We start from the raw sequence: 25,714 nt of genomic DNA on the forward strand, positions 1-25,714 counted from the left end.
AAAGGGATGAGTCACGCTGGGACGGAGTGGGGTGAGGTGAGTTTTCATCACCCTACTGAGAACATCGTGAAATTTAAAATTTTAGAAAGAATTATTTCCGGAATTTTCCATTTAATAGTCTCAGACCGCGGGTAACTGAAACCGCAAAAAGTGAAACGGGGCGGGGGGGGCGCCTACAGTATCATGTTCTCTTGGCAGAAAGGTCTCACTCATAGATGTTTATGAAATGAACAGACACAAGGCAAACGCTGGATGTGGGCAATGTCCTAAATGCTGGGTTTGATTGATTGATTTGAATGAGAGAGGAACATCGATTTGTCGTTCCACTTATTTCTACATTCATTGGTTGATTCTTGTATATGCCCTCACTGGGGATCAAACTTGCAACCTTGCCATATCAGGATGATGCTCTAACCAACTGAGCTACCTGGCCAGGGCCTATTATTTTCTTTTTAAGATTTAACTTCTTTCCTTAAAGAAGTTTTGGCCTAAGTAACTTTTTTTTTCTTCAGGAAGTTATCTTTAATGTCTATGCTAAATAAATAACATTTACACACAAGTCAAAAACATCATGGGCTTTTGTTTGGATCCAAAGTATAAGAATCCAAGGTAGTGGGCACACGGTGCAATATACAGGTTTTGTAACATAGAAACACACACCTGAAATCTATATGTTCATGTTGACCAATATCACCTCAATAAATTTTAAAAAACACACAAAAGAATCCAAGGTAAATGTGGAGTTGCATCAAGTATTTCAAAATCTAGAATCAAGCATCTGCATATAAGAAATCACCTTGATTTTAAATTTTTCAAGCGTATTTATTCCTCAATTTTAAATTCTGCATTGGACAAAACACATGAATGTATTTGTGCAAATTAACTTTAAAAATATATTGCCGAGACCGGTTTGGCTCAGTGGATAGAGCGTCGGCCTGCGGACTGAGGGGTCCCGGGTTCGATTCCGGTCAGGGGCATGTGCCTTGGTTGCGGGCATATCCCCAGTGGGAGATGTGCGGGAGGCAGCTGATCGATGTTTCTCTCTCATCGATGTTTCTGACTCTCTATCTCTCTCCCTTCCTCTCTGTAAAAAAATCAATAGAATATATTAAAAAAATATATATATAGTATGGCTTAAAAGTCATCAATTATTCCTACAGCAACATACTATATAAGCACACCTGAACATTGCTCTTCTTTAGCCATCATTCTTAAGTGAACACACTATATACACCTACAGGCAATAGAAACCTAATTACTTTGCCCCAAATAGTAATAAAGGATTAAAATGCTATTGAAACAAGTTAATTTCTAGGGGTTTGGGTAAAGACAGTAAACATTAATGTAATTCAGGAAACAAGATTTGCAAGTCTTATCTATTCCCTTTATATGCTAGACATTTCTTGTAGAAACCTTATCGGATTGACCTAAGTAACTCTGTATTTTTCATAGTTTATTTTTATAGCTAGTTTACTCTCAGTTTTGGTAGAATAAACTTTGAGTTACCTGGTAAATACTAAGCATTTTAGTGTTGCCAGATATTTACTGTTCTTTTAAAATAAATACAAATCGACCAACCATGAATGATTTGCTTTGCCTCACCCAGCAAAGTAAATATCACCAAAAATTTACTCAGCTTAAATGTAATGAGTGGAAAAAGGATTATGTATAAGAACACCTAAGACAACCAGTTTTAGAAAAATATGTCTGTCTCTTTAATTATGAGGTAGTGCTTAGATCTTATTAATACGGCACCATTGTTTTCTTAAAATGTTGATGAGATGCCATAGGCCAGTGATTTTCAACGGGTGTGTTGCAAGAATCTTTAAAACTTGAACTATCTGAGTAAATAAAAATTACACCAATTTTTTGTCAAATTTGCAAAAAATATATTTTTTGTTGTGTGGCAGAATTTCAGTAGTTTATGTGTGCCATGAGTTGAAAATTGCTGACCCATGGTAAAATTGGTTTTGTTTCACTTAGTCACAGAAACTATTGATAATATTAAGTGAGGACTTACTGTACAATTCTTGACAGAATGCTCATTATCTTATAAATGCTTTCTTTTTTTTTTTTTAAATATATTTTATTGATTTTTTACAGAGAGGAAGGGAGAGAGATAGAGAATTAGAAACATCGATGAGAGAGAAATATCGATCAGCTGCCTCCTGCATATTTCCCACTGGGGAAGTGCCCGCAACCCAGGTACATGCCCTTGACCGGAATCGAACCCGGGACCTTTCAGTCCGCAGGCCGATGCTCTATCCACTGAGCCAAACCGGTTTCGGCGCTTTCTTTTTTTTTTTTTTTTAAATTTTATTTTATTGCTTACAGTATAAATGCTTTCTATTAGGTGGAATTAGCTTTTACTGAGATTGTAAATTCACAGTGGCCCAGTGATAGGCAATTTGTGTGAACACGGAAGTTCTAGCCTAAGAGAGATGAGCTACCAACAATGGAGGGCTACTGATAGGCTTTCCACTGAATTTCAGAGTTTACCCTGATCTGAAGGGAGCTCCGTTTAAAAAAAAATTTTTTTTATTGGCTTCAGATAGGAAGGGAGAGGGGGATAGAAACATTAATGATGAGAGAAAATCATTGATCAGCTGCCTCCTGCACACCCCTCACTGGGGATTGAGGCCGCAACCTGAGCATGTGCCCTGACCAGGAATTGAACCGTGATCTCTTGGTTCATAGGTCGACACTCAACTACTGAGCCACTCCAGCCAGGCATCTAAAAGGTAGCTCCCTTTTTAATGGCATCTTTACTCAAGCTTTTCTGGATTCCTAAGTGCAAATTCTAAACATTGGTACACTTCCTGAAAGATAAGCATTGAGATCAATCTGTGAAGTGAAATTTTATCCCTTGTCCCTGATTTTTACTTTTTGAATGAAGGGTATAAAGTGGTAGAGAGACAGGAAGGCAGAGGAGAACAATAGTGTGTATCTGTATGGTAGGGCCACAGTGCTCAGAGGCAGGCAGCAACTAGAAGGGTTGGGTGAGGAGGAATGAGGTGTATGTGAAAGCTCTCCAGAAGAAGTGACATTTAAACTGTTTTGAGGTGTGAGGAAGAGTTCAGTCAAGAGGGAAAGGAAGTTTTAGGGAGAGGTACTTGTACCTAGAAAAGCACAGATACGGAGACCCACTGGTTGAACTTCAGGTCTTCGGCCCAGAGTAAGGGCATTTGAAATGGATGGAAGGATGGGCTAGGTCCAAATTAGAAATTTGCGCTTTGTCCATAGGTGATGTATCCTGGTTAGCATGATAATCAGATTAATGAACTTTAGAAAGATCACTTGGAAAGTTTGCGGGAGGCAGGGCAAAGCTAGAGACAGGCAAACTACTTTGATAGCTGTTACCATAGTTCAGACCTAAAATGAGGGATTGGGATGGAGAGGAGAGAGATTTGAAAGATATTCAGGAGATGTAATTGATTGGGCCTTAGGAGGCACACTGTGACGAACAGAGGAGACAAGAATGTCAAAGCATTTGGATGAATGGAAGGCTCATAACTAAGTTAGAGAACAAGGAAAGAGAAACAGGTTTAGAAAAGAAAATGAGTTTGGTTTGCTAACTTTAAGGTGCCTGTGGGACAGGAAATTCTGGTGGCATTTGGAGTTGTGAAGTTTGTAATCACTGGCTACAGGTGCTAATGAGGCCTTAAAGGTAGTGCTTTTTTGTTGTTGTGTTTTAATCTTTGTCTTATTCATCTTTCTATTCATCAGCACTGATCATAGTGCTTTATATATACAGGGTGTATGGTGTGAAGTTGAATAGATATCATCCTTTATAATAAAACCCTAATATGCAAATCGACTGGGAAATGACCGGTCACTGTAACACACACTAACCACCAGGGGCAGACGCTCAATGCAGGAGCTGCCCCCTGGTGGTCAGTGTGTTCCCACAAGGTGAGTGCCTCTCAGCCAGAAGCTGGGCTCATGGCTGGCGAGTGCAGCTGCGGTGGCAGGAGCCTCTCCTGCCTCTGTGGCAGCGGTAAGGACCTCTCAGTGGATGTGGCAGTGCTAAGGATCCTGTGGGGAGTGCACCTAAGCTGGCAGTCAGACATCCCCCTAGGGGTCCCAGACTGCGAGAGCGTGCAGGCCGGTCTGAGGGACCCTCCCTCAGTGCACGAATGTTGTGCTCCCAGTCTCTAGTCCCATATAGGATGTGATACTGAATCTTGAGGAAGTAATTTCCCCTCTCAAAACCTGTGTTTTCCTTTTTGATAGTGAAAGAGTTGAACTAGATAAGTAATTCTTAAAGTTTGCTATAGTCTGGTATGTTGGGATCAATTGTGAGGTATGGCAAGTGATTTTTAACTAATAAAGAGCTGATGAAGAAAAAAAAAGAGCTGATGTTTGTTTGCCTTTTAAATGATATTTGATTTATGTCACTCTTTTTTAATTGCATTCCAGTATTTCTTTTTTTTAATCCTCACCTGAGGACATGCTTAGAGGGAGGGAAGAAGAGAGAGAGAGATAAAGAAAGAGAAACATTGTCAGTTGCCTTCTGTATTCTCCCTGACTGGGGATCTGATGGAGCTCCCACCCAGGTATGTGCCCTGACTGGGAATCGGTGGGCAGTCTTTCGGTGCATGGTGCACAGGATGACGCTCAACCAACTGAGCCACTCCGGTTTCACAGTATATTTTCTTAATTGTGAGAGAAAGGGGTGGAGTTATAATTAGTCAGCTGGAATTTCATAACTCTGGATATACCAGTGGCTGTGTCCCTCACAAGTACAGTGGGAAAAAAGGTTAAAAATCACCATGCTAAAGAGTGGATAAGGACTTAAAGTCGTAAAATTCTGTTTATATCTAGGACCTTTCATTCTGATCATAAATCATTTTTATTTTTGTAACTTCAGAAACTCTATTTTAAGAACTTTTCAAAAAGAAAAAATCAAGTCATGGAGAAGAATGGGAATAACCGGAAGCTTCGGGTTTGTGTTGCTACCTGCAACCGTGCTGATTATTCTAAACTTGCACCGATCATGTTTGGCATTAAAACGGAACCTGAGTTCTTTGACCTGGACGTCGTGGTGCTTGGCTCTCACCTGATCGATGACTATGGGTAAGACGAAAGCATTTTCTTATGATACTCTTCATTGCAACATTGTGTACTGGAGAGAGCTTGGATCCAGGAACTACCATGTGGATCCAGCTTCAGATCCTGGTTCTACCACTTAGGTGTTTTGCTTTACCCTTTTGAACTAAGTTTTTACTGACCTTCCTGTTGGAAGCACACTATCATTGTGCACACAGTGCTCTTAGAATGGTATCACAGTGAATAGGAGCATCTTAGTAACATTTAAAAATATGCCTTATAGGGCTGCAACATTGATTCAAATATTCTTTCCTGAAAATAATCAATGAGGCATATTTGTCCCCCATCACTCTTTTGTTAAAATGCTTTCCCTGTTTAAAGATTTTTGTTCCATCTTCTTTTTATTGATTATTTTTTTTTTTAATATATTTTATTGATTTTTCACAGAGAGGAAGGGAGAGAGATAGAGAGAGTTAGAAACATCGATGAGAGAGAAACATCGATCAGCTGCCTCTTGCACATCCTGTGCCCGCAACCCAGTACATGCCCTTGACCGGAATCGAACCCGGGACCTCTCAGTCCACAGGCTGACGCTCTATCCACTGAGCCAAACCGGTTTCGGCGATTATTTTTTGTCTTGCATGAGTTGAGATGTGAGATTTCAGGTTATTTGACTGGACAAAGCTCCTGTGACAGCCTTCATAGGAACACACAAGAGCCCTCTCCCCGGTGTGGATGCGCACAAGTGTATGCAAGTTGAAGGCCAGGGAAAAGCGTTTCCGCACCCTTTAAAAGTGCACTGAAAAGGCCTCTTTCCAGGATGAGCCATAAAACGTCTTTAGTTTGGAGCTCTCAGGAAACGCTTTCCCACATTCCACACATGTGGTTGCAGGGCCATGAATGAGGTGGAGATGCTTTCTCAGGGAATTTCTCGTCTTCAGCGCTCTTGCGCATTCACTCTGAGGACAAACACATTTTTCTGGAGCATCACATTCTCCATTTTTTCTTGGCTTATTTCTAGCAAATTCTACAAGCCGGGTGGGATCTACGAGGCCTAGTGTTGGGTGTTCTCCAGGAGGAAGCTTCTTGCCTGTCATGTGCTCAGAATGCTCAACAAGTGATTTCTCTCCCACATTCTGTTGAGGAAGTTCTTGTTTTGCCCCCCCTTTCCATGTATTGCAAGGAACATTCAGAAAGGGAGTTTGCATCATCAAAAACCTGTTGAGAAAACTGTTGCTCTGACCCACCTCTCAGGCAGTGGAAGGACTTAAGAAATACGTCCTCTTCCAGGATGGGTTTGGAAAACACCTCGTATGATGCACTCTATGTAACAGAGAAGGGATCCTCTTTACCAACCTGATAGCTAATCTCCTGGTCCCCATCTTCATCCCACAAGCCCTCATCACCATGAGGGGCTCCTGCTGGGCTGGCTCTGGTGTGGCTGGATTTGGCTTATTCCCACCGAGGGCCCTTCTGCCCATGCCTTTCCATCCATGTGTCTCTGTCCTTGTGTTCAGTTGCTGCTCCATGCTGTCCTGTGGTTCCTCCTCAGAGGTTTGCACCAGGATATATCAACCACTTCCAGGTAGCAGTGATCTGGGTAAGTCTTCAGCAGGCACCTGCAGACTGTCAGAATATGAGAGCAGGGTCCTCTTCTGTCCTATTCACAGGTCCCAGCACTTAGCACAGTTGTCCATTGATATTGTGTCACTCATTCTACTTCCTATTCCATTCCTTTCAGAGCAAAGAGAAGGAGGAAGGTACTTTACTCCCAATGGCATTTAAAATCTCTACCACTTAGTTTTTATGTGGCCTTAGAGAAGTAGCTTAGCATCTCTGAGCCTCAGATTTCTCAATTATAAAATGGAATGCAAACCTTTGATGTAGGTTATTGTGAAGAATGGAGATAGTGATATAGAGAATTCATGACAGTGATGCTGCTTAATGGATGCTTGATAAATATCTATTAATATTATATGTTATATTAAGGAGAAATGGCACTTATATATTGTGTGATATAATAATGTGATTTCATGTTATCTGTTTTGTGAGTTCTAATGGTAATTTGACATTAAAACTGGTATATAGATCAACAGCATATAAAGTAGTAGATATGGAACAAGATTTAAAAAATCTAAGTTATTTACTAGGCAAAGTAAAATGTTATATTACCATTGCTATTTATTTTGATGACATTAGGTTTGTTGTTGATCAGAGGTGAAATATTAAAAATGAAAATTGGGAAATTTTTGAAGGAGCAGAATATCTAAACCAAAGATGAACATTCATTTTGTTATATGTAATAAGTAACAGTTAGTGCACCCTTGTGGCATGAAAATGTTAATGCAATCTCCAAAGATGGTCAGAAATACAATATTAAATGTGAAAACAGCTTGTGTTAAAGTAAAATTGTTTTTTTCAGACTGTTCTTTAAAAACAAGATAATAACAATAGCAAAAACAAATAAATAAAAACCTACCTCCAAAAACCAATTTAGCAATTTTCTCAAAGAACTTAGAGTAGAGAAGAAATTTATGGACAGCTTAAAATTTAATAGCTTTTAAAAATGTGAAACTCTGCCTAAGAAAACCCACGTTAGGGTTCAACTTGGTGGTATAAATTATGTGGGTTTGGACAAATCTATGATGACATGAAGCCATTGTTACAGTATCATACAGGGTTGTTTCACTGCCTTAAAAATCTGCTCTACTACAGAGGCAGAGCTGCCTCAAACAGATTGTCAAACTGCAGCGGGAAGGCCGGGGAGGGTTGGGGGGAGGAGGTAGGGGGGTAAGAGATCAACTAAAGGACTTGTATGCATGCATATAAGCATAACCAATGGACATAAGACACTGGGGGATAGGCGAGGCTAGGGGACTGTCTAGGGCGGGGGGATAAAATGGACACATATGTAATACCCTTTGTAATACTTTAAGCAATAAATTAAAAAAAAAAAACATCTGCTCTACGTACCCATCCCTTCTTTACCCTCACCCCAGGAAACCACTGACTTTTTCTTTACCATCTCCATAGCTTTGCCTTTTCCAGGATGTCATAGAATTGGAATCATACAGTATGAAGTCTTTTCAGATTGGCTTCTTTCATTTAGCAATATGCATTTAAGTTTCCTTCATGTATTTAATAGCTTGATAGTAATTTCTCTTTAGCGCTGAAGAATATTACTATAAACATCTGTATTGCAGCTTTTTGGGTGGATTGTGGACATAAGTTTTCAGCTTCTTTGGGTAAACAGAGGAGCACGATTGCTGGATTGTATGACTAGGGTACATTTAGTTTTGTAAGAAACTACCAAGCTGTCTTCCAGAGTGGCTGTATCATTTTGTTTCCCCCGCCAACGAATGAAGAGTTCCTGTTGCTCCAATTCCTCATCATCATTTGGTGGTGTCAGTGTTTTGGATTTTGGCTAATATAATAGGTGTGTAGTGGTATCTCATTGTTTTCATTTGCATTTTCCTGATGACATAAGGTGTGAAGCATCTTTTCATATGCTTTGCCATCTTTATATCATCTTTGGTGAAGGGTCTGTTAAGATCTTTAGCCCATGTTTTAGTTGGTTGTTTTATTTATGAGTTTTTAGCCATGGGCCAAATAAGAAATCCTAAGGGAAATTAGAAAATATTTTGGCCCTAGCCGGTTTGACTCAGTGGATCAGCCCTGGGGACTGAAGGGTTCCGGTTTGATTCTGGTCAAGGGTACATACCTTGGATGCAGGCTCGATCCCTGGCCCTGGTGAGGGCGCATGCTGGAAGCAACCAATCAATGTTTCTTTCTCTCTGTCTCTCCCTCTCTCTTCCTCTCACTTCTAAAAATCAGTGGAACAATATCCTCGGGTGAGGAGTAACAAAAATTAAAAAATAAAAATAAATGTTAAAAAATATTTTTAACTGTATAATAAATATTACAGTATACCAAATCTGTGGTTGTAAATGAAGCAGTGCTTAAAGGGAAATTTATAGCTTTAAATACTATATTAAAAAGAAGACAAGTTTAGAGTCAATGATCTGTTTCCACTGTAGTAAAAAAGAAGGAAGTAATAGAGTGGAAATCAATGAAATATAAAAATAGATTAAACAGCAGAGAAAATTAAGTCAAAAGTTTTTTCTTTCAAAATATTGTAGCCTTTAAAAGAATAAAAGAGGGGACATGTAATACTTCCAATAAAGATTTAAGAAAGAGAATAAAAGGGGAATATTAGGCTAAGAAAATTGACAATCAATTTAGATGAAATGGCAAACCGATAATACATTACCACCAAGCGGGCTTATCTCAGAAATTTTAACATCTGAAAATCAATTAGTATAATTCATATCTCAACAGAATAAAGGGGAAAACCCATACAATCATATCAATACATATTAAACATTTGATGAAATTAAACAGCTAGTTATGATAAAAACTTGTAGTAAAGCTTGGATAGAATGGATAAAGGACACCTGTGAAAAGCCTATAGCTAACATAAAATTTATGCTTTCCTCCTAAAATTGGGAACAAGGTAAGGACTTCCACTTTCACCACTTCTCTTCAACTTGTGCTAGATATAACAGCCAGTACACTAAAGCAAGATATATAAAGACATAAATATTGTCTTGCCCTAACCGGTTTGGCTCAGTAGATAGAGCGTCAGCCTGCAGACTCAAGGGTCCCAGGTTCGATTCCGGTCAAGGGCATGTACCTTGGTTGTGGGCACATCCCCAGTAGGGGGGGTGTGCAGGAGGCAGCTGATCGATGTTTCTAACTCTCGATCCCTCTCCCTTCCTCTCTGTAAAAAAATCAATAAAATATATTTAAAAAAAAAAAAGATTGTCTTTATTTACAGGAACATAGCTTGTATAGGAAAATCCAAAGGAATCTATGAAGTGACTACTAGATATCCATATAATGTACAATGATGTATGTAAAGAATCATTCATGATCAGAGAAAATTAGTATTACGTGAATTAAGTAGATTACAAAATTGTATGTAATCTCAACCAGGATAAAATATTATGCATAAAATGGCTAGAAAAAATCAAAATAACACTGAGTGTATAGGTTTATGGATGATAATTTTGAGTATTTTCCAATTTTTAAATAATAAATGTATTATGTATTTAGTAAAATAGCCATATCTTTTAGAATCTTACCATAACTGACAGGAAACCTTAAGACATTGAGTATTGCTGTGGTTACTGAAGCTTGAAACGGCATTTCACAGCCAATTTATGCTGTGAAACTTACATTTTGCTCCAATCAGAACTAGGTTGCATTGATAGTACCATACAAGGAAATTCAGGTGATAATTCCCATCATTCAGAAATTGGTATTGTTGTGATATGTCTGGTGTCCTGGTTCCCTACTATGTTTTTAAAATGGGCTTTGCTTTTATAAGTAACATTTTTCCCTATTAAGTAGCATATTTATTTTTTAAAATTTATAAATATAGAAAAAAAAAGAAAATGTCATGACCAATGTAAATTTTGGTCTCTTTTTTCCTAATAAAAAAATTCTCCCTCAGATAGTTTTCCCTCCAGGGACTCACTGAGAGGGGCACAAGTGAGATTTCCCAGATGCTGGATGGTTATGTCCTAATCTGGGTGGTGGCTACAGGGTAATGCAGGTAGGAAAATTAATCAAGTGATCTATGCATTATGGTCTGTTTTTGTTTTTTTGTAAGTTATACTTCAATTTATTTAACAAGGAAATTTTATAAAATATTTCTCTCTTCAGAGTTGCTTTTAGATTGCTTTTCTCATGTTTTTGTGGTCCTGTATTTAAGAACATGCTCTCACATCTTTATTTCTCTCTTGCTTCAGAAATACATACCGCATGATTGAGCAAGATGACTTCGACATTAACACCAGGCTACACACGATTGTTAGAGGGGAAGATGAGGCAGCTATGGTTGAGTCAGTAGGCCTGGCCCTAGTGAAGCTACCAGATGTCCTTAATCGCCTGAAGCCTGATATCATGATTGTCCATGGAGACAGGTTCGATGCCCTGGCACTGGCAACATCTGCTGCCTTGATGAACATCCGAATCCTTCACATTGAAGGTGGGGAAGTCAGTGGGACCATTGATGATTCCATTAGACACGCCATAACAAAACTGGCTCATTATCATGTGTGCTGCACCCGAAGCGCAGAGCAACACCTGATATCCATGTGTGAGGACCATGATCGCATCCTTCTGGCAGGCTGTCCTTCCTATGACAAACTCCTCTGTGCCAAGAACAAGGACTACATGAGCATCATTCGCATGTGGCTAGGTATGTATCAGACTTTATTCAGTCTTTTTTTTTTTTTAATATATTTTATTGATTTTTTACAGAGAGGAAGGGAGAGAGATAGAGAGTTAGAAACATCGATGAGAGAGAAACATCGATCAGCTGCCTCCTGCACATCTCCTACTGGGGATATACCCGCAACCCAGGTACATGCCCTTGACCGGAATCGAACCCGGGACCTTTCAGTCCGCAGGCCGACGCTCTATCCACTGAGCCAAACCGGTTTCTGCCTTTATTCAGTCTTAATGGTTGTGTTTGTCAGTACTGGGTATGTTTTAGCCCTTCCAGAAACTATCATGGATGGAATATGCCATTAGCAATCAGAAGGCTAAGGCTTTAGTTCATAGATCTTACTCTATGGTATGACTTCACCTCTCGAGACGCACCTTTTCTGTAAAGTAGGCTCAATGGATTGAATCTATGATATATTTATACAGTGGAATGCTTTTAATCCATTAGATATAATGTGATGGGTGAATATTTAGTTACAGAGATAGATCCTGACATAGCAAAAGGGGGGGAAGCAAGCTACAAAATTTATGTATAATATGCCATTTTTATGAAAACAGTAACATAATGGAAAGTTCAAGAAAGTATGTACACCAAGTCATTTATAATATTTATTTCTGGTTAGTAGAATTATGGGTGTTTTTATGTTTGTTTTCCTTTATTTTGGTTTTTAGTGCAATGAAAAATGTGTTATTTTTATTTCTAATGTCTTTGTTACATGATTGTTGGAATACTCATATGAGATAATGAATGTTGAAAGTAGTTAATAAGCCATAACTATTTATGAAAAAAGATTTTGATGATGATGATTAAAAGCAAAGTCATAGTTGTACTACCAGAGTTTGTTATATATGTAAATAAGCATTAAGGTCTGAAATCTTCAATGTTCATTGATCTAGCCTCCTGGAATTACCTTTGCTAAACAGAGGCAAAGAAAATAGGGTTACAAATAGAATTTCATTTGGTTAATTTATTATAGAGTACTATCTAGAGAACAAACCAGGATTAATTATCTGTTGAGGTATTTAGGGCTCTCCTTTTTAAAGAGGTAGAACTATTGGAAAATGAAGTTAATGAATAATAGGTGATTGTGCATATTTTAAATCAGATCACATTAAAACAGGAAAGGGATCAGGCTTTCGTATTATAGAAGTTAATCCATTCTACATATTTCTTATTCTTGGACAGATTTGTAATTATTAAGAACTCTGTCTAGATAATGCTAGTGGAAGAAACTTGTCTCTTTAGTCTCTTCTTTCTGTATGCTTCTAAGCAAACATTCTTTCATTCTGTTCTGATTATATTGTTAGCTCTTATATGTATTCTGACAAACTTTGGATTTTTGAAAAACCTGTAATGAATAGAAAATAATCCTTATAAAGCAGAATGTAGCAAGCTTGTACTTGAAGGGCTTAAAGTTCCATTTGGAACCACTTGAGCAGTTTATGAAAAGAAAGATGACAAATGAGCAAAAACTTGATTTAAAAAACAACAGTGTGTGTTTTGGGATGGGGTGAGTGGAAACAAGACAATGAGCCCAAGCCACCTACCCCTAGTAATGATACATTGTGCAGTGTCTGTACCTGCTTCTTCTGATGTTTATCACCTTACTTACAGGAAAAAATAGGATTGCAACTTTGTAACCAGAACATTAATAAATAACAGTCCTAATAAAAATATTAGCTAAGTTAAAAAGACATGTTAAATTCCCAATATTGAAAGAAATGCCACAGTAAATATAGAACTTGAACACAAAACAAAATGATGGTACCTTAATGGAAAGGGTTGTGTGGAAGGGTTGAAACTGCTGACTGAATTCTGGGGATAAAGGCAGAGTGATAATGTCAGAAGTTGTGCATTGAGAAGCTTTGCACAAAATGTATTATTGCCAGAGATGGGTAGCTCCAGCTTATTGTCCTGTGTTTTCTTTTTCACTAGTTTTTGCTCTGTAGCTATCCTTCTTTTATAAAGAATCTAGCTCCAGATAGAGTCTTGAGTTACAAAGTGCAATTTCGCATTATATGGTTATTTTCTATATAGTGCAGATATTTCTTAATCACACTTAAAGGAGAAAATAAATGAGAAATGGAAATTCTCTTGGGGTTAACTGCTGGAATTTTTCTTCATCTCCCACTTTCCCCTTAGCAATAAGTTGTAACCATAAGTTATGTAGAATGATCCTCTGCATGGGACCACAGAACCTCTCTGACATCTTCACTCTCAAAGTAAAACTGTTCCCCTCTCCCCCCTACACACACGCACAGCCATGGTCAGAGACACTTGTCCCAAAAGTGTTCTCAAGACAGAGTACATGGGCGCAGTGAACCAAGAGAAAGAATGTGGGGTGAAGGGGCCCTCTGACAGGTGCTGTCTTCCTCCTAATAAAAATATTAGCAACATTGTGTACATTTACATTAAGGTTCTTTGTATGTAGCCATGGGGAATCATGTATGAATAACTAAACTATACATTAAAGACTGACATCATTCCTTTATTTACCAACCACAGATGAGCTAATTCACATTATAGAAACGTGCATTATAGCAGGACCAACTTGTACCTTATCTTTTATCTCTTTCATTGTTGTTTCTCTCCCCATAGTTTGTTTTTTATTTATTTTTTATTTTTTTATTTATTTCAGAGAGGAAGGGAGAGGGAGAAAAGGTAGAAACATCAATGATGAGAGAGAATCATTGATTGGCTGCCTCATGCATGCCCCCCACTGGAGGTCGAGCTTGCAACTTGGGCATGTGCTCTGACTGAGAATTGAACCATGACCTCCTGGTTCATAGGTCGACGCTCAACCACTGAGCCATGCTGGTTCAGCTCTCCTCATAGTTTCTAAAGGCCCTGATCTATATCTAGTGAATTACTTAAATTTATGTTGAACTCATCTTTCTAGACTTTCGATTCTGATAGATTCTTTTAGGCCTTTGCACAAAAAAATTTCTACTTTGCACAAAAATTTAATAATTATATCCCCCTAACCCTATTTTGGAACATAATATAGGATCAATAATTTTTTTAATATAATTTGGGAACCTATAGTATTTTTTAATATATTTTATTGATTTTTTACAGAGAGGAAGGGAGAGGGATAGAGAGCTAGAAACATCGATGAGAGAGAAACATCAATCAGCTGCCTCCTGCACACTTCCCACTGGGGATGTGCCCACAACCAAGGCACATGCCCTTGACCGGAATCGAACCTGGGACCCTTCAGTCCACAGGCTGATGCTCTCCACTGAGCCAAACCGGTTAGGGCGGGAACCTATAGTTTTTAAATCAGTTACTACTGAAGAGTCTTAGTAAAAATTCTGTTACCATTAAATCATAAAAAATAAACTGCTATGTTTGAATTTTGAAATTAATAATATATAATGCATTGTAAAATTGATCATTAAAGTTAATATCAAATAAATATACTCTCATTAAAAAATAAGTGACTGGAGCCCATTTTATGGGATAATATAGGCCCTATTGATAAATGTTCTGTGTTCTTTGGCATTGCACTGTCCATCTGACCAATTTACACTTAAATCTTTGCTGAGGAACTGTCCTTGGGATCCTAGCATTGGGATAAGTGAAGCCATTCTCACCCTTTGAACAGAGTTAGAAATATTAGCCATTTGTTGAATCTGGTGGGTGATGGTAGAGGAAGCTCCTATGTATTATATGAAATATATTTAATGCTCATTCAACCTCTGAATGTCCTGATTTGCAACATATTATTATTCATTGATATTGCTGATAATTCATTAAAGACACTAGTTTGAAATTGGGAAGATTCCGTTTCCTAATGCTTTGGAATATTTTGGACTTGAAAGAATGAATTCTAGTTAGTGTCTTCTATTTAAAGTCATATATTTTGTTTGTGGTAGCAAGCACCTTTGTAAAATGTTAAGTTTGTCGAATCCTTGGACTTTTTGCTATAAGTTTTTATCATTTGAACCCAATTTGGATGACTGGCTTAAAATGTAACAACCTTTTTTCCTTATCATTTGTAAAAGCACAGACTGGGATCTGCCTTTTGGAATTTTCTTCTTCCTCCTTTGAGATTCTTAACTAATGAAGCAATGTGGTTTGATTTTTCTTTGAACAGGTGATGATGTAAAACCTAAAGATTACATTGTTGCTCTACAACACCCCGTAACCACTGACATTAAGCATTCCATTAAAATGTTTGAGTTAACATTGGATGCACTTATCTCATTTAACAAGCGGACCCTAGTTCTGTTTCCAAATATCGATGCAGGTAATTGGTGCCACCTACCTTTCCAATTGTACATTTCTGTTATGTCTTCTTTTGACTGCCCTTCCTGTCTTGCTCATTTTATGTTGAAGGCTGCTGTATTCTGAAATGCGTTGCAGTTTTCAAAGGATCACCAATTTTGTAGCAGATTGAAGAGATTGTGATGTTTTTGTAAAATCTAGTAGAAACTTAATACTAAGAAAAAGAAAAATCTCTCTACTCTTTATTCTAGTTTTATATTAAATCTCTTTCCTCCAGTTTACACCAGTGAGAAAATGCAATAGCAAAGAGACAAGCCTTAGAAGTTGAAAGAGTGTCTTTATTAAAGTAATGATTCCACTGACTATAGTAAAATAGCCATATTATTATTTCTTCTCTTCTTTATATTAACTGTACCTTAAAGTAATCTTGAGTTTAAACAATTTAGATCTAGAGTCCCCAGTTGATCCCCAAGCCTGACCTTATTGATCACCTACCAGTGGGTGGTACTATAGGCTTTGGTGCTAGTGAGACCTTAACCATGTTAATGGAGATATGAGATATGAATGAGAAGTGCCTGACATAAAGAATTTTCAAATATTCATTATTAGCTGACACCACTCATTGCTGAGCTGTTAGGCACTTTGTGGAAAAGGAGGCAGGACTATTTTCTCCAATGTCATGATGTCATCATCTTTCTCTGAAAGAATCCTTGTCTTAGTGGTAATTGGAAAAAAAAAAGTTAACCCACAACCCCGATTTTGTCCAGGTAATTTAACAATATTTCTGAAACCTTAATATTTCTTCTTTTATAATCCTTTAAACTTCTGTGTAAATATTTGTAATTTTATATCTCTCTTGTTTAATATTCATTGCCAATTGTGTTTTGTTTTTAATATACTTTCCTGATTGCATATACCTTAAATTAGAAATATTTTTCCCCTCTGAAAGTAAAGGTTCCCAGGAATGCCTAAATCATGCCTACCACTCCCCTTTCCTTCTCACGGAGTTTTTGATAAAATATACACAAGGAACAATAGGGAAATAAGAATCAAGGCATCATTTTCTCATTATCTGTTTAGTACCCAGTTCTGTAATATAGAACCCTCAGGAAAGCACGATTAGTATCTGTAATCTAGGCTTAAGGCCAAAAACAAGCCTTCAACTGAGCCCAAATTTGAATCTTGGAATAGTAGCACCTTCTGGCATTCTGCAATGGTTATAGGCATGGCTGGGCCTGTGCTAAAGAGTAGACCCTGTCTCTATTATCTCACTACACAGAGAAAGTTAAAAGGAGAGAGAACACTGCATTCCCAGCTTTTGTTAAATCAGTGGCTACTGCCCACTGGGGAATGCAGTGTGATTGCTGTCCTGCCTTCTAACCAACCAGATTAGCAACTTTGCTTCCCTTGGTAGCTAGGGAAGGGTGAGTAGAGAGGCAAGCGGAGAGGCCTCTCCCTCATATATCTGTAACATTATTTAAAATCACACATCCTATATAATAAAGAGCTAATATGCAAATGGTCATCACGCCCTCACGCCGTAACGGCTCAGACACTCAACACTGGGAAAAGAGGAATGGGGACCAGCCAGGTACAAATGAGCTCGTGAGAGAGGAATGGGGACCAGCCAGGCTGCAGCCTGGGAGAGGGACAAGCCGCCCACCCTGCAGTCCCAGGCACCAGCGGCTAGGGCTGCAGCCCAGGAGAGGACAAGCCGCCCGCCCCACGGTCCTGGGTGCCGGCGGCTAGGGCTTCGGCCTGGGAGAGGGACAAGCTGCACGCCCTGCAGTCTCGGCCGCCTGCCCTGCAGTCCCAGGCACCTGTGGCTGCAGCTGGCCCGGGCACAGCCGGCCCGGGTCCTGGGTACCTGCGGCCAGCCAGAGGCAGGGAAGCTTGGGTCCTGGGTGCCTGCGACCGGCCAGAGGAGGGAGTCCTGGGTCCTGGGTCCTGGGTGTGGAGTGAGGCAGTGGTGGTTAGGGGCAATCAGGCCAGCAGGGAAGCAGTTAGGGGTGATCAAGCTGGTAGGGGAGCAGTTAGGGGTGATTAGGCAGGCAGGCAGGCAGAGGTAGTTAGGGGTGATCAGGAAGGCAGGCAGATGAGCAGTTAGGAGCCAGCAGTTCTGGATCGTGAGAGGCAGTTGGACTTCCCCGCAGGGTCCCGGATTGGAGAGGGTGCAGGCTGGTCTGAGGGACCCCTCCTGTGCATGAATTTCGTGCACCGGACCTCTAGTTTAAAATAAGATATCAGCCACAGTAACAGAATCTATCTGTATTTTCTTGGAGCTTAGTCCACATAAGTGGGAGAACTATCCCACTGAGCTGTTGTCAGCTTGATGGGTGGAGCCTGAGACCTTTCCATTTAGGAACACCCAGCTTCAGAAATAGAAACTAGTGGCCTGTCTTGAGCCTCTTAATTGTTGTTTAAGGTAAAGACTTTTACTGGGGAATTTACAAAAGGTATTTGCTTTGCTGGGTGCTGTTTGAAAAGTCCAAACTATTGCTGTTTAAAGTTTCTAGATGAGTTGAAGCAGAGAGCTAACCAGACAACTAGTCATCACTCATGAAAAGATCAACAATTAAAATGACTATTTCCTGAATAACTGTTATGAGTATTTATGGGAAGGTTTCTTTAAGTGGTGTTATACTTGCCAATGAAAATCGTTTCTCTCATAAACCATGTAATAGTTGGTTCTGTTCATTTTCACAGGGAGCAAAGAGATGGTTCGAGTGATGCGGAAGAAGGGCATCGAGCATCATCCCAATTTTCGTGCAGTTAAACATGTCCCATTTGAACAGTTTATACAGTTGGTTGCCCACGCTGGTTGTGTGATTGGGAACAGCAGTTGTGGGGTACGAGAGGTTGGAGCTTTTGGAACACCTGTGATCAATCTAGGAACACGGCAGATTGGAAGAGAAACAGGTATCTACCTTTGCTTATATTTCAGCTGACTAGGCTTAATAGATATATATGAATTATTAAAAAATGTATGATGACATACATTTTTATCAGTGAGTGAATGAAGTTAATGACCAAATGTAGCTTAAAATCTACATAAAGCACACTGTGATTACCAAACTTTTTAAGGCTCTACTTATATTTTTATTGTCTTTGTTTATTAAGTGTGTGTGTGTGTGTGTGTGTGTGTGTATGTATGTGTATATATATGTGTGTATATATATATATATATATATATATATATATATATATATATTCTTATTGATTCAGAGAGGAAGGGTGAGAGAAGGACCTATATATATAAAAGCCTAAGTGACCATTACAACCGAACGACTGGTCAACCAGTCGCTATGACATGCACTGACCACCAGAGGGCAGATGCTCAACACAGGAGCTGCCCCCTGGTGGTCTTTGCGCTCCCAGAGCCAACTTCCCGTGGCCCCTCCCCCCACCTCGGCCAGCCCCCCGATAGGCCTTGATTGCCGGCCAGGCTGAGGGACCCCACCTGTGCACGAATTTGTGCACTGGGCCTCTAGTAGAAACATAAACATCAATGATGAGAGAGTATCATTGATCAGATGCCTCCTGCACACCCCACATTGGGGATTGAGCCCGCAACCTAGGCATGTGCCCTGACTGGGAATCAAACCATGATCTCCTGGTTTATAGGTTAACACTCAACCACTGAGCCATGCTGGCTTGGCTTTATTGTCTTTGTAATATCAGTTAGAGCTAAGAGTTTCTTAGTTAATTGTGTCTTTGATGGCTGTGTTGAAGGGAGAATGTGTTATCAGTATATGAGTGCTAGTCTTTCATTTTCTGGGGCTAGTAGAGTCCCTTTAGTCAATACTTCAGACTAAATGGCAATTCTAAATAAGATGCCTCCTTAATAACTAAAGTGTAAGTAGGATGATTAATGAATTTGCTAACCGGGCTTATCCTATCATTAACCATTTGTACGCCATAAGCATCTTTAGACGCAAGCGGCAGACCTTTTTTAATTAAATTCAAAATATCGTGGCAGTTAACTGGTTAACATTAGTCTGAGTCCTAATACTGTCTATATGCAAATATATTTCTATAGCTAATGGAAAACATATATGTAGTTCATAGAAAAAGAATTGGAGTCCCAGCAACAACAACAACAACAAAATCACAGACATTCCAGAAAACTGGGATCTTAAGCCAGCCAAAGGAATGACATTTCAATTTTTCATTTTTATTTTTTTATTATTATTTTGTTAGCTTTTTTTTTCTTTGTTTTCCCTTTTTTTTGTGTGTTTTTTTTTTTGCTCCTTTCTTTGTTCTCCATTTTTTTGTTTGTTTGTTGGTTGGTTCCTTTATTTCCTAATTCTCTTCACATTTTTTCAACCACGTGAGCAGCAGACACGTGAGCGGCGCGCTTTTGTCCAGGGAGCATCAGCCCCATGAGCAGCCTGCCTCGAGCCTAAGAGCAGCAGCCTCATATGGCCTGCCTCTGTCCAAGGAGCAGCAGCTGTGTGAGTGGCCCGCTTCTCTGTCCGAAGGGCAGCAACCACGTGAGCAGTCCGACCTGTCCGAGGAGCAGCAGCCGCACGAGCAGTCTTCCTACGTCTGAGGAGCAGCAGCCCTGCGCAGCCTGCCCCCATCCGAGGATCAGCAGCTGCGCACACCCTGCACTAGTCTGAGGAGCAGCAGCTGCACAAGCATCTTGCCCTCACCCAAGCAGCAGCAGCCGCATGAGCAGCCTGCCCAATCCAAGGAACAGCAGCTGTGTGAGCAGCCCGCCCGATCCGAGGAGCAGCAGTTCTGCGAGCGGCCTGGCCCCATTCGAGGAGCAACGGCAGCCCACCCTGGTATGAGGAGCAGCAGCCGGTCCTAGGAGCAGTAGCCCCACAAGCAGCCCACCACATCAGAGGAACAACAGCAGCGTGCAGCCAGCCCCCATTCAAGGATCAGCAGCCACGTGAGCAGTCTGCTCCAGTTCAAGGAGTATCAGCTGTGTGTGTAGCCCGCCCCCATCCAAGGAACAGCAGCTTCGTGATCAGCACATCCTCTGTCTGAGGAACAGCAGCTTTGTGTGAAGCCTCCCCCTACCAGCCAGAGGACCCAGCACAGCTATGAACAGCACCCACCAGAGGTGCTGCTGTCAACTGAGGAGCAGCTGCTACCACAACCGCCAGAGGAGCAACCACAGCCCGAGGAGCCACTGCCACCTGAGGAGCAGCCCCTGAATGACTCAACATCTAGATATGTCAGTGAGATCAAACATGGGTAAACAAAGAAGCCCCCAAAGGAAAGAAAAGGACTCGCCAGAAAAGCAGCTAAGTGAAACAGAGGCATGCATCATGACAGAAAAAGAATTCAGATTAAGAGTCCTAGAATGCATAAACTGGATGGAGGGAAAAATCAACAACTTATGCAAGAATCAAGAAGAAACAGATGAAAAAAATCAACAACTTAAGTAAGAATAAAAAAGAAATGGATGAAAAAAATCAATAAATTATGTAAGAACCAAGAAGAAATGAAGAGTGATATAGCTGCAATAAAAAACACCATTGAAAGTTTCAACAGTAGACTAGGAGAAGCAGAGGACCGAATTAGCGAATTAGAAGACAGGGAAGCAAAACACACCCAAACTGAACTGCAATTGGAGAAAAAAATTAAAAGATAGGAGGAGAGCCTAAGGGAGCTATGGGACAACATGAAACGAAACAACATACAAATAATAGGGGAGCCAGAACAACAGAAAGAGGAACAAGACTTAGAAAACCTATTTGAAGAAATAATATCAGAAAACTTCCCTGAGGTGGGGAAGAAAAAAGTCACACAAGCACAGAGAGTCCCAAACAAGGTGAACCTGAAAAGACCCACACCAAGACACATCATAATTACCATGGCAAATGTTCAGGACAAAGAGAGAATCTTACAGGCTGCAAGAGAGAGACGGAAAGTTACATACAAGGGATCTCCCATTAGATTATCAAATGATTTCTCAACAGAAACACATCAGGCCAGAAAAGAATAGACGGAAATTTACAAAGTGATGCAAAGCAAAGGACTGAACCCAAGAATACTCTATCCAGCTAGGCTATCATTCAAAATTGAAGGGGAAATAAGAAGCTTCACAGACAAAAAAGGCTAAGGGAGTTTATCACCACCAAGCCAGCAATGCAAGAAATGCTAAAGGGACTGGTGTAAAAAGAAGAAATAAAAAGCTCAAAAAGAAAACAGCCACAAAAAAATAGAAATGGCCACAAACAAGTACCTTTCAATAATAACTTTAAACGTAAATGGACTAAGTGCTCCAATCAAAAGACATCGAGTGGCTGACAGGATAAAATAACATGACCCATACATTTGCTGTCTATAAGAGACCCACCTCAGAAGAAGGGACCCACACAGACTGAAAGTGAAGGGATGGAAAAATACCTTTCAGGCAAATGGAAATGAAAAAAAAGCTGGGGTAGCAATACTTATATCGGACAAAATAGACCTCAATGTGTAGGCCATAACAAGAGATAAGGGAGGCCACTTCATAATACTAAAGGGATCAATACAAAAAGGATATAACCCTGATAAACATATATGCACCCAATGCAGGAGCACCCAAATACATAAAAAAATCGCCTGGAAGATATCAAGGGAGAGATTGACAACAATACAATCATAGTAGGGGACTTTTAATACACCACTGACATCACTGGATAAATCCTCTAGACAAAAAATCGGCAAAGAAACAGCAATCCTAAATGACTCACTAGATCAGATGGACTTAATTGACATCTTCAGAACATTTCACCCAAAAGCCACGGAATATGCGTTCTTCTCAAGTGCTCATGGGACATATTCAAAAATAGACCACATATTGGGTCACAAACAAAGTGTCCCCAAATTCAAGAAGATTGAAATCATACCAAGCATCTTCTCAGACCACAATGGCATAATATTAGAAATAAACTACAATAAAAACAACTCAAAATACTCAAACACTTGGAAGCTGAATAGCATGTTATTAAATATTGATTGGATTACCAGTGAGATCAAAGAAGAAATGAAAAACATCCTGGAAACTAATGACAATGAAAACACAACAGTCCTAAACCTATGGGACACAATGAAAGCATTTCTGAGAGGGAAGTTTATAGCTCTACAGGCCTATCTCAAAAAATAAGAAAAAATGGTAGTAAATCATTTAACTCTACATCTCAAAGAATTAAAAAGAGAGCAATAAGAAAAGCCCAGAGTGAGCAGAAGGAAGGAGATAATAAAGATTAGAGCAGAAATAAATGACATAGAGACCAAAAAAACAATACATAAAATCAATGACACCAAGAGCTGGTTCTTTGAAAGGATAAACAAGATTGATGAACCTCTAGCCAAGCTCACCAAGAAGCAAAGAGAGAGGACCCAAATAAACAAAATCAGAAATGATAGAGGCGAAATAACAACAGACCCCACAAAAATACAAATGATTGTTAAAAAATACTATGGACAACTCTACTCCAACAAACTAGACAACCTGGAGGAAATGGACATATTCCTAGAAAAATACATTCCAAAACTCAATCAGGAAGAATCCAAAACTCTCAATAGGCCAATAACTATGGAGAAATTGAAACAGTCATCAAAAAGCTTCCAGCAAACAAAAGCCCAGGACCAGACGGCTTCACAGGGGAGTTTTACCAAACATTCAAGGGAGAACTAAAACCTGTCCTCCTCAGACTACTACAAAAAATTCAAGAGGAAGGAACACTTCCAAGCTCATTCTATGAAGCCAGCATCACCCTAATACCAAAACCAGGTAAAGACAACACAATGAAAGAGAATTACAGGCCAATATCCCTCGTGAACATAGATGCCAAAATCCTCAACAAAATCTTAGCAAATTGGATCCAGCAGTACATCAGAAAGATTATACACCATGACCAAGTAGGATTTATCCTAGGGATGCAAGGATGGTACAATGTCCGCAAATCAATAAACGTGATACATCACATAAAAAAATTGAAAGAAAAAAACCACATAGTCATATCAATTGATGCAGAAAAAGCATTTGACAAAATCCAACACCCATTTTTGATAAAAACTCTCAGCAAGGTGGGAATAGAAGGATCATACCTCAACATAATAAAAGCCATATATGACAGGTCCACAGCCAACATCATACTCAATGGACAAAAACTAGCACCATTTTCCCTAAGAACAGGAACAAGACAGGGATGCCCACTCTCACCACTCCTGTTTGACATAGTACTGGAAGTGTTAGCCATTGCAATTAGACAAGAAGAAATAAAAGGCATCGAAGTTGGAAAAGAAGAAGTAAAACTGTCCTTATTTGCAGATGACATGATATTATACATAAAAAACCCTAAAGACTCCATAAAAAAACTATTAGACTTAATAAATGAATTTGGCAATGTAGCAGGATACAAAATTAATGCCAAGAAATCTATGGCATTTCTATACATCAATAGTGAACTTATAGAAAGAGAGACTAGAAAAACAATCCCATTTACCATCGCACCAAAAAAATTAAGCTACCTAGGAATAAACTTAACTAAGGAGGTAAAAGACCTCTATCAGAAAACTATAGGATGTTGAAAAAAGAGATAGAGGAAGACATACAGAGATGGGAGAACATACCATGTTCTTGGATTGGTAGAATCAACATCATTAAAATGTCCATACTACCCAAAGCAATCTATAAATTCAACACACTCCCCATTAAAATACCAACGGCATATTTCACAGACCTAGAACAAACTCTCCAAAAATTCATCTGGAATAAAAAAAGACCCCGGATAGCTGCAGCGATCCTGAGAAAGAACAAAGTAGGTGGGATCTCAATACCAGATATCAAGCTGTATTACAAAGTCACTGTTCTCAAAACTGCCTGGTACTGGCACAAGAACAGACATATAGATCAATGGAATAGAATAGAGAGCCCAGAAATCGGCCCGAACCAATATGCTCAATTAATATTTGACAAAGGAGGCAAGAACATACAATGGAGTCAAGATAGTCTCTTCAATAAATGGTGTTGGGAAAATTGGACAGATACATGCAAAAAAATGAAACTAGACCATAAGACCACCAACTTACACCATACACAAAAATAAACTCAAAATGGATAAAGGACTTAAATATACGACGGGAAACCATAAAAATTCTAGAAGAATCCAAAGGCAACAAAATCTCAGACATATGCCGAAGCAACTTCTTCACTGATACAGCTCCTAGGGCACTTGAAACTAAAGAGAAAATAAATGGGACTACATCAAAATAAAAAACTTATGCACAACAAAAGAAACCATCAAGAAAGCCCACTGCATGGGAGGACATATTTGCCAATGTTATCACCGATAAGGGTTTAATCTCCAACATTTATAGGGAACTCATACAACTTAACAAAAGGAAGATAATCCAATCAAAAAATGGGCAAAGGACCTAAATAGACACTTTTCAGAAGAGGACATTCAGAAAGCCAAGAGACACATGAAAACATGCTCAAAGTCACTAATCCGAGAGATGCAAATCAAAACAACAATGAGGTATCATCTCACACCTGTGACAATGGCTATCATCAACAAACGACAAGTGCTGGAGAGGATGCGGAGAAAAGGGAACACTCATGCACTGCTGGTGGGAATGCAGACTGGTGCAGCCATTATGGAAGACAGTATGGAGTTTCCTCAAAACACTAGAAATGGAACTCCCATTTGACCCTGTGATCCCACTTCTAGGAATATATCCCAAGAAACCAGAAACACCAATCAGAAAGGATATATGCATCCCTATGTTCATAGCAGCACAATTTACCATAGCGAAGATCTGGAAACAGCTTAAGTGCCCATCAGCAGATGAATGGATTAGAAAACTGTGGTACATCTACACGATGGAATACTATGCTGCTGTAAAAAAGAAGGAATTCTTACCATTTGCAACAGCATGGATGGAACTGGAGAGCATTATGCTAAGTGAAATAAGCCAGTCAATGAAGGGAAAGTACCACATGATCTCAACTCAATTTTGGATAATAAAGACCATTATAAACTTATGAACAAAAATAGATACAGAGGCAGAGCTGCCTCGAACAGACTGTCAAACTACAGCAGGAAGGCCGTGAGGGTTGGGGGGCAAGAAGGGGGCGGTAAGAGATCAACCGAAGGACTTGTATGCATGCATATAAGCATAACCAATGGA

General features: G+C 39.5%; 1 protein-coding gene and 1 pseudogene across 7 annotated transcripts in view; one reads left to right on the plus strand and one right to left on the minus strand.

Annotated features, from left to right (window-relative positions):
• The window catches only part of GNE (glucosamine (UDP-N-acetyl)-2-epimerase/N-acetylmannosamine kinase), an 86,836-nt gene that overhangs the window by 1,432 nt on the left and 59,690 nt on the right, over positions 1 to 25,714 (plus strand). For 5 of the 7 annotated variants that reach the window (XM_036330386.1, XM_036330384.1, XM_036330382.1 and 2 more), the window contains exons 2-5: positions 4,871 to 5,076; positions 10,863 to 11,314; positions 15,444 to 15,596; positions 18,281 to 18,493. In XM_036330386.1, coding sequence (XP_036186279.1) covers positions 4,913 to 5,076; positions 10,863 to 11,314; positions 15,444 to 15,596; positions 18,281 to 18,493 — 982 coding nt within the window. In that variant the 5' untranslated portion in view covers positions 4,871 to 4,912. Of the gene's footprint in view, positions 1 to 4,870; positions 5,077 to 6,566; positions 6,650 to 10,862; positions 11,315 to 15,443; positions 15,597 to 18,280; positions 18,494 to 25,714 lie in introns of those variants that run through there. The other 2 variants (XM_036330385.1, XM_036330383.1) reach the window with 2 other exon arrangements.
• On the minus strand, positions 5,572 to 10,257 carry LOC118667660 (annotated as a pseudogene).

The sequence above is a fragment of the Myotis myotis genome, unplaced genomic scaffold (genome assembly GCF_014108235.1).
Source record: "Myotis myotis isolate mMyoMyo1 unplaced genomic scaffold, mMyoMyo1.p scaffold_m19_p_12, whole genome shotgun sequence".
In the NCBI taxonomy this organism is placed as follows: Eukaryota; Metazoa; Chordata; class Mammalia; order Chiroptera; family Vespertilionidae; genus Myotis; species Myotis myotis.